General features: G+C 46.1%; 2 protein-coding genes across 3 annotated transcripts in view; one reads left to right on the forward strand and one right to left on the reverse strand.

Annotated features, from left to right (window-relative positions):
- Positions 1-10,000, forward strand: part of spri (Src homology 2 domain-containing protein sprint) — a 444,124-nt gene that overhangs the window by 68,789 nt on the left and 365,335 nt on the right. The window lies entirely within an intron of this gene.
- On the reverse strand, positions 5,469-9,522 carry LOC138865117 (GATA zinc finger domain-containing protein 14-like). The gene is made up of 2 exons (XM_070134474.1): positions 9,450-9,522; positions 5,469-7,711 (listed from the first exon to the last, which is right to left on the reverse strand). The coding sequence occupies exons 1-2, from the start codon at positions 9,520-9,522 to the stop codon at positions 5,469-5,471; spliced, it is 2,316 nt and encodes a 771-aa protein (XP_069990575.1).

Consider the following 10,000-nt stretch of genomic DNA (forward strand, 5'->3'; position numbering starts at 1 on the left):
TTCTATCTGAGCCTCTGCATTGAGATGTGCTGTTAAACATCTGGTATTTAAATGCATGGGAAGTATCATGTCCCCGATGCACTTGCGTCTGTTGCCCTTTAATTACGTAATTAGCGCTCGGATTGGAGGTATTAAAGATGATAGGCGGCGGGAGTGTGGGATGAGGGGGGGGGGTCTCGTCCTCGGGTTTGGGGGGTTGCGGAGTTGGGGTTCGAAGGCAGTGGAAGGGGGTTAGTTGAGATTATTATTATTGTTATTGTTGATGTTGTTGTTATTATTGGTGTTGTTATTATTATTATTGTTGTTATTATTATTATTTTAATACTATTGTTATTATTATTATTATTATTATTATTATTATTATTATTTTAATATTATTGTTATTATTAATATTATTATTATTGTTATTATTACTGTTACTATTACTTTTTTTTTTCTTTTTTTAGGTGTGAATATTGTTTATTGCATTGTCCATTGATTGAAATATGTTGATTGAAATACGAGAAGTATGTATAGAAATCCACTAAACTAATGATATCTTGAAAAAAAATTAAGATTCCAATAAAACGCAATTAATGATAATAATAAAAAAATTGAATGCGCATTGAAATCCATTTTCCTGAAACTCTCATATTAATCCACAAGTTCATCGGGAAGGATCAGGTTTTTGCGCAATCGGGGGATCACGGTGAGCTTGTGTGAAATCCTGTTTTCTCTTATTTATGTTCGTGTTATTGTGCTGGCTGTTGTCTGGGAGTGTTCGGACGCGAGTGTGTTCGGTTCGGTGACTTTCTGTGTTCCCTCGTGTTGCTTGATTTTGTTTGGGTTGGTTTTTTCCTTAGATTCGTTTGTTATGGGTGTTTTTTTTTGTTTTGTTTTGTTTTGTTTTGTTGTCTGGGCGTGTTCGTTTGTTATTGGTGTTTTTGTTGTTGTTGTTGCTGTTGTTGTCTGGGCGTGTTCGGACGGGAATGTGTTCGGTTCGGTGATTTTCTTTTCTCCGTGTTGCATGATTTTCTTTGGGTTAGTTCTTTCTTTATCATCGTTTTTTTGTTTGTTTTTTGTTGTCTGGGAGTGTTCGGACGCGAGTGTGTTCGGTTCGGTGACTTTCTGTGCTCCTCGTGTTGCTTGATTTTGTTTGGGTTGTTTTTTTTCCTTAGATTCGTTTGTTATGGGTGTTTTCTTGTTTTGTTTTGTTTCGTTTTGTTGTCTGGGCGTGTTCGGACGGGAATGTGTTCGGTTCGGTGATTTTCTTTTCTCCGTGTTGCATGATTTTCTTTGGGTTCTTTCTTTATCATCGTTTTTTGTTTGTTGGTTTGTTTGTTTTTTGTTGTCTGGGAGTGTTCGGGCGCGAGTGCGTTCGGTTCGGTGACTTTCTGTACTCCGTCGTGTTGCATGATTTTGCTTGGGTTAGTTCTTTCCTTATCTTCGTTTGTCATTGGTGTTTTTTTGTTGTTGTCTGGGAGTGTTCGGATGGGAATGTGTTCGGTTAGGTGACTTTCTGTGCTTGATTTTGCATGGTTTTGCCTTTGGTTAGTTCTTTCTTTATCTTTGTGGTTTTTTATTTTCTTTATTGGTGTTTTTTTGTTCTTTGTTTTGGTTTTCGGTTCGTTGTATGATCTTTCTGCTTGTGATTTATTTGTTGCTTTAGTCTCTCTCTCTCTCTCTCTCTCTCTCTCTCTCTCTCTCTCTCTCTCTCTCTCTCTCTCTCTCTCTCTCTCTCTCTCTCTCTCTCTCTCTCTCTCTTCTCTCTCTTCTCTCTCTCTCTCTCTCTCTCTCTCTCTCTCTCTCTCTCTCTCTCTCTCTCTCTCTATCTATCTCCCTCCCTCCCTCCCTCCCTCCCTCCCTCCCTCCCTCTCCCTCTCCCCCTCTCTCCCTCTCCCCCTCACTCTCCCTCTCCCCCTCACTCTCCCTCTCCCCCTCACTCTCCCTCTCCCCCTCACTCTCCCTCTCCCCCTCACTCTCCCTCTCCCCCTCACTCTCCCTCTCCCTCCCTCCCTCCCTCTCCCTCTCACCCACTCCCACTCCCTCCCTCTCTGTCTCCCTCCCTCCCTCCACCTCCCCCCTCTCACCCACTCCCACTCCCTCCCCCTCTCCCTCTCCCTCTCCCTCTCCCACAGGTTGAGCAATTGACGGCAAAGGAAAGGAGAGTGAGCAAGACTCTCGTGACCTCTTGACCTTTCGTTCAAGTCCTGTTTTGCCTTTTTCTTCTTCTTTTTCCTTTTCCTCTTCTTTTGGATTTTGGAATCAGGCGATCGGTGTCGTTTTGTTTTGGTGAGAAGCACGAGGTCGCGTCGTCTTTTCGAAGTGCGGTGGGTACTTTGGGGAAGAAATTGAAGAGATTTCGTGTTTTTTTTCCAGTTCTCTCTTTTTCTATTTATTTGTTTATTTTGTTTTTTGTTTTGCTTGTATTTTAGGGTTGAGGAATTCGTTTTTTTTCTGTGTACTTTAGGGTAGATATTTCGTTTTTTTTTTTCATTTATCGTTTTCTATATATTTATTTATTTATTTGTTCTTATTTTGTGTGTTCTTTAGGGTTGAGAAATTCGTTTTTCCCTTTATCTTTTTTTCTATTTATTTATTTATTTTGTTTTATTTTGTGTGTTCTTAAGGGTTGTGAAATTCGTTTTTCCTTTTTTTCTATTTATTTATGCGTGTGCTTATTCGTATCTGCTTTGTATATTTGTTTAAATATATTTTCTTTATGCTTTTTGATTATGCGAGATTCGATGTCTGCTTCTCTAAATATCTGGTGTGGGTGTAAAGATTGATACTAACTAATTGCAATCAATTTTATTTTCACTTCAAATCACTTGGGGAGGGTTAAAAAAAGGGGGGGGAGGGGGAATATTTTTACCTGTAAGATCAGAGAAATTGATTATGCAAGAGGGCCCGAGTTGATCGAGTTTGCCAAACAACAAACTAACTCGGTTTAAAGTATAAACAAAGTCTTTTTTGTTGTTGTTTTGGCTGAGTTTCCTCTTGTTCTTGTTTGTTGTTCGTCTTCTTTTCGTTCAATTTTGCTCTTCTTTTCTTTTCTTAGCTTTTTCTCAATTCTTTCTTATATTATTATTGTTATTGTTATTATTAATTATTATTACTATTATTATTATTACTACTACTGCTACTACTACTACTATCATGGTTATTATATTTCTTATCTCTTCTTTATTCGATTTTACCTCACTTCATCTTTTCCTCATTTTTTTCTCACATTTCCCCTGCTTTATCTTCTCCTCCCTCTCCTTCTCCCTCTCCTCTGCTTGTTTAAGCCGGGAGGAGTCGCGCCCCCGAGATACTCCCGGTTGCAAGAGAGCGAGATGAGATAAGGCCACACTTGGAGGGCGAGAGAGTGAGTTGTACTTGGGTCTCGGGCGCTTTTTCAGCGGGTGTGCTTGTGTGCGCGGGGGGGATGGGGGGTGGATGGGAGGGGGTGTAGGTGGACGGGTGAGGGTGAGGGGGTAGTTGGGTGTTGGGGGATTTGTGGGTTGGGGGTGTGTGTAGGGGGGGGGGTGAGTGTGTGCGTGCGTGTATTTGTGTCTGCTCGTCTCTGTGTTTGTTTTTAAATCTCATTGTACGAAAATGATTGCGCGTCCACGAGATTGTGCAAGGTGATTCGGCACTTTGTTGTTTTCAGTTTGTGCGCGAACGTGTGCTTGAATGCAATATGCCGTGTGTGTTCGTGCAACCTTTCGTGTACATGAATTCACACGTCACACACACACACACACACACACACACACACACACACACACACACACACACACACACACACACACACACACACACACACACACACACGCACACACACACACACACACACACACACACACACACACACACACACACACACACACACACACACACACACACACACACACACACACACACACACAAAACGCTACGACGGGACGGCAAGACTCACCTGACAGTCAGCTGATATGGCAACAGCTGTCATCCGTGGCTGTCAACCCTCGTCTGCCATGCATCGTTTACACCTTTCGTGGAGGATGACGAATCGGATATTGAATCAGAAAATGCTCTCTCACTCGCCTCCTTAGATGGGTAACTGTCTTCAGACTTTGTGGGTTTCTGTGTCGAGTTGAAGTGTGTTTGTGTGTTTGTGTGTGATTGTGAGTATATGTGGGGGGGGGGTTGCGTGAGTGGGTGTTTGTGTGTGTTTGTTTGTTTGTTTGTTTGTGGGGGGGATGAGTGTGTGTGTGTATGTGTGTGTGTGTGTGTGTGTGTGTGTGTGTGTGTGTGTGTGTGTGTGTGTGTGTGTGTGTGTGTGTGTGTGTGTGTGATTGAGCGTATTCGGAGAACGTGTTTGATTCTGACAAACATAAATAAAAGGTATGAATGAGGGTAGTGGGGTGATTCCGTGTGTAGCCGTTCTCTTGTGTACCTTCGTGTATGTGCATATAATGGCAGAGTAGAGTTCTTTGCTCGCATAATGGCGCGAGAACCCCCTCCCCCCCCCAAAAAAAAAAAATAATAATAATAATAATAAAATAAAAAAAAAAATAAATAAAAATAATAATATTAAATGGATAAATAGAATAATATAACAATGAAGAAACAATGTAAAATGAGTCAAGCAAGATGGAAAAATATTGAAGAAAATGAAATCAAATAGAAATAAAAGAACATACGCAAAATAGAAGAAAGTGGATGACATTAAATAGAATGAAGAGTAGCGATAAAAAATAAAAGCATCCATTAACGATAATTACAAAAATCATAAATACACAAAATGAGTAAAAAGAATAGCAAATGGTAATAAATTAAAAAATGAAAAGAATGACAAATGATAATAAATTAAAAAATGAAAAGAATGACAAATGATAATAAATAAATAAGTAAAAAATCCCGCTAAAAAATCCTGCAATAAATCCCAATCATCCTCTCCGACCTGGACTTCCGGCGAGGGGCAGCGGGGCGTGACTGGTCCAACATCTCTTTGAGGTTAATAACAGTTGGTTCTTGAGAGAGAGAGAAAGTCCCGTAAGATGTAGGCCAGTGCAAGGTTGCGGACGGCAAGTGATCGGGTTCGATTCTGATAATGGGGAAGGCTAAGGGTTCTGAACAGTGGGGGTGGGTGTTCAGGTTGGGTTCTGAACATTGGGGGTGGGTGTTCAGGTTGGGTTCTGAACATTGGGGGTGGGTGTTCAGGTTGCGTTCTGAACATTGGGGGTGGGTGTTCAGGTTGGGTTCTGAACAGTGGGGGTGGGTGTTCAGGTTGGGTTCTGAACATTGGGGGTGGGTGTTCAGGTTGGGTTCTGAATTTCGGGAGGTAAATGGGTTCTGGTTGGGTTCTGAACGTTGGGGATGGGTGTTCAGGTTGGGTTCTGAACATGGGGGGTGGGTGTTCAGGTTGGGTTCTGAACATTGGGGGTGGGTGTTCAGGTTGGGTTCTGAATTTCGGGAGGTAAATGGGTTCTGGTTGGGTTCTGAACGTTGGGGATGGGTGTTCAGGTTGGGTTCTGAACATTGGGGTGGGTGTTCAGGTTGGGTTCTGAACAGTGGGGGTGGGTGTTCAGGTTGGGTTCTGAATTTCGGGAGGTAAATGGGTTCTGGTTGGGTTCTGAACGTTGGGGATGGGTGTTCAGGTTGGGTTCTGAACAGTGGGGGTGGGTGTTCAGGTTGGGTTCTGAATTTCGGGAGGTAAATGGGTTCTGGTTGGGTTCTGAACGTTGGGGATGGGTGTTCAGGTTGGGTTCTGAACAGTGGGGGTGGGTGTTCAGGTTGGGTTCTGAACAGTGGGGGTGGGTGTTCAGGTTGGGTTCTGAATTTCGGGAGGTAAATGGGTTCTGGTTGGGTTCTGAACGTTGGGGATGGCTGTTCAGGTTGGGTTCTGAACATTGGGGGTGGGGGTTCAGGTTGGGTTCTGAACAGTGGGGGTGGGTGTTCAGGTTGGGTTCTGAATTTCGGGAGGTAAATGGGTTCTGGTTGGGTTCGGAACGTTGGGGGTGGGTGTTCAGGTTGGGTTCTGAACTTTGGGGGTGGGTGTTCAGGTGGGGTGCTGAACAGTGGGGGTGGGTGTTCAGGTTGGGTTCTGAATTTCGGGAGGTAAATGGGTTCTGGTTGGGTTCTGAACGTTGGGGATGGGTGTTCAGGTTGGGTTCTGAACATTGGGGGTGGGTGTTCAGGTTGGGTTCTGAACGTTGGGGATGGGTGTTCAGGTTGGGTTCTGAACATTGGGGGTGGGTGTTCAGGTTGGGTTCTGAATTTCGGGAGGTAAATGGGTTCTGGTTGGGTTCTGAACGTTGGGGATGGGTGTTCAGGTTGGGTTCTGAACATTGGGGGTGGGTGTTCAGGTTGGGTTCTGAACAGTGGGGGTGGGTGTTCAGGTTGGGTTCTGAATTTCGCGAGGTAAATGGGTTCTGGTTGGGTTCTGAACGTTGGGGATGGGTGTTCAGGTTGGGTTCTGAACATTGGGGGTGGGTGTTCAGGTTGGGTTCTGAACAGTGGGGGTGGGTGTTCAGGTTGGGTTCTGAATTTCGGGAGGTAAATGGGTTCTGGTTGGGTTCTGAACGTTGGGGATGGGGGTGCAGGTTGGGTTCTGAACATTGGGAGTGGGTGTTCAGGTTGGGTTCTGAACAGTGGGGGTGGGTGTTCAGGTTGGGTTCTGAATTTCGGGAGGTAAATGGGTTCTGGTTGGGTTCTGAACGTTGGGGATGGGTGTTCAGGTTGGGTTCTGAACATTGGGGGTGGGTGTTCAGGTTGTGTTCTGAATTTCGGGAGGTAAATGGGTTCTGGTTGGGTTCTGAACCTTGGGGATGGGTGTTCAGGTTGGGTTCTGAACATTCGGGGTGGGTGTTCAGGTTGGGTTCTGAACAGTGGGGGTGGGTGTTCAGGTTGGGTTCTGAATTTCGGGAGGTAAATGGGTTCTGGTTGGGTTCTGAACGTTGGGGATGGGTGTTCAGGTTGGGTTCTGAACATTGGGGGTGGGTGTTCAGGTTGGGTTCTGAACAGTGGGGGTGGGTGTTCAGGTGGGGTTCTGAATTTCGGGAGGCAAATGGGTTCTGGTTGGGCTCTGAACGTTGGCGATGGGTGTTCAGGTTGGGTTCTGCACATTGCCGGTGGGTGTTCAGGTTGGGTTCTGAATTTCGGGAGGTAAATGGGTTCTGGTTGGGTTCTGAACGTTGGGGATGGGTGTTCAGGTTGGGTTCTGAACATTGGGGGTGGGTGTTCAGGTTGGGTTCTGAACAGTGGGGGTGGGTGTTCAGGTTGGGTTCTGAATTTCGGGAGGTAACTGGGTTCTGGTTGGGTTCTGACCGTTGGGGATGGGTGTTCAGGTTGGGTTCTGAACATTGGGGGTGGGTGTTCAGGTTGGGTTCTGAACAGTGGGGGTGGGTGTTCAGGTTGGGTTCTGAATTTCGGGAGGTAAATGGGTTCTGGTTGGGTTCTGAACGTTGGGGATGGGTGTTCAGGTTGGGTTCTGAACATTGGGGGTGGGTGTTCAGGTTGGGTTCTGAACAGGGGGGGTGGGTGTTCAGGTTGGGTTCTGAATTTCGGGAGGTAAATGGGTTCTGGTTGGGTTCTGAACGTTGGGGATGGGTGTTCAGGTTGGGTTCTGAACATTGGGGGTGGGTGTTCAGGTTGGGTTCTGAACAGTGGGGGTGGGTGTTCAGGTTGGGTTCTGAATTTCGGGAGGTAAATGGGTTCTGGTTGGGTTCTGAATTTCGGGAGGTAAATGGGTTCTGGTTTGGTTCTGAATTTCGGGAGGTAAATGGGTTCTGGTTGGGTTCTGAACGTGGGGGGGGGGGGGTTAGGTTAGGTTCTGAATATCGGGAGGCAAAGTGTTCAGGTTGGGTTCTGAATTTCGGGAGGCGAATGGGTTCTGGTTTGGTTCAGAACTTAGGTTAGGTTCGATTCTGATTATCGGAAGGCTAAATGTTCAGGTTGGGTTCTTAATATCGGGAGGCAAATGGGTTCTAGTTTGGTTCTGAACATCGGAGGGTAAATGGGTTCTGCTTTGGTTCAGAACTTAGGTTAGGTTCCATTCTGATTAAGGGAAGGCAACGGGAGGAAATGGGTTCAGGTTGGGTTCTGAACATCTTGAGGCTTTTATTCTGGTTGGGTTCTGAACATCGGAAGGTGAGTGTTCAGGTTCGAGTGTGATTATCGGCAGGCAAAATGTTCAGGTTTGGTTCTCAACATTTTGTGGTTCTATTCAACAATTTGATCGGTTCATTGGGGTTTGTGTTAGGTAGGCCTATGTTTATTATTATCATTATTATTATTATTATTATTATTATTATTATTATTATTATTATATTTTTTATTGTTATTATTTTTAACGGGGTGAAGCCTTGGGATTGTAGGTTGTATATAGGCCTATGGGTTATGTGCGGGGGTGGGGGTTGGGGGGAGGGGGGCTGGAATGGTACAGGACGGTGTGTGCGTTCGTGCGGATATGAATATTGGTTGTTCATTTTGATCGTTCAACAGGTCTCTCGTCTACACAGCTCCGGTCGCTCATTCAATCATTTACCCTACTCTCTTATTCAGTCACTAATTCACTTACTCGTTCACTATTCAGTCGGTCAAGCACGCTCATACAGTCGGTTGATCACACAGGCACACATACATATGTATATATCTACACGTTCATACACTAACGCACGCACACGCACGCTCACATACACGCAAGCGCACGCACGCAAACACATGCACACGCACACGCACACGCGCGCACACACACACACACACACACACACACACACACACACACACACACACACACACACACACACACACACACACACACACACACACACACACAATCCAGAGCCCGAGGCAGATTGGGCGAGACAGACAAGGCCGACACAACAAGGCACCTTCTCCCCCACCCCCTCCCACCACCCCCTCCCCTCCTCCTTCACCCTCACTTTTCTCCTCCCCCCCTCCCCCCTCCCCCCTCCCCCCACATGGTCTATTCATCAGTTCTTATTATTTTGACTTTCCCGTCCGGATTAAATTCTTTGGTTAAGTTCCTTGAGGGGATTTATTTTTTTGAATTGTGGACGGGGGGGTAGGAGGGGGTGAGGGCGGGGGTGGTTGGGAGGGCGTTGGTGAAGGGGGGGATGTGGGTTGGGGGGGGGGGTTGTGGGGGGGTAGGGTTGGAGGGGATGGGTGGGGGTTGGAGGGGGGGGTTGGGGATAGGGTGGGGGTGAGGTTGGGAAAAGGAGGAGAAAAGAAAGGAGGGAAATTGTCCACGTATTTGTCTGTTCGTAGAATAGGTAGGCTGGGTGAATGCGACGGAAAGAGAGAATATGATAACAGGGAAGGTTCTCTATTTTTCCTTTTTTTTCTACTTTACTAATATTATTTTTTTTGTGTGTAGTATATGTGTTTGTTTTTTTTGTAGTATATGTATTTTTTTATTTTTTTGTAGTATACGTTTTTTTTTTCTTTCTTTTTTTCATTTTTTTTGTGAAGACAGATACGGGAATATTTCTCGACGATAATGGTGGCTGGAATGGCAATGGTATCAGCAGCGTGGCAGATAATGGGAGCCATAAAAACGGGAGCATAAGAGAGTAATTCACCTCGATAGCCGTCATTAAAGAGGTCACGTTACTCTTTAACTTCCGACAGCACAAAAGCCAGTGCCGTAAGAAGATTTTCCCGCCGCAATATTAACCATTTCGTCCCATGCGGTTATCGACCATCGAGAGAGGGAGAGGGAGAGGGAGGGAGAGGGAGGGAGGGAGGGAGGGGGGGAGGGAGGAAGGGGGAGGGGAGGGGGAGAGAGGGAGGGTGGGAGAGGGAGAGGGGGAGAGTAGGGGGAGAGGGAGGGAGAGGGGGAGGGGAGGGGGAGGGAGGGAGAGGGGGGAGGGAGAGGGAGAGGGAGAGGGAGAGGGAGAGAGGGAGAGGGGGAGGGGAGGGGGAGAGAGGTGGAGAGGGAAAGAGGGGGAGGGAGAGGGAGAGGGAGAGGGAGAGGGAGGGGGAGGGAGAGGGAGAGAGGAAGAGGGGGAGGGGGAGAGGGGGTGGGAGA

Source organism: Penaeus vannamei, chromosome 20, assembly GCF_042767895.1.
Source record: "Penaeus vannamei isolate JL-2024 chromosome 20, ASM4276789v1, whole genome shotgun sequence".
Taxonomy (NCBI): domain Eukaryota; kingdom Metazoa; phylum Arthropoda; class Malacostraca; order Decapoda; family Penaeidae; genus Penaeus; species Penaeus vannamei.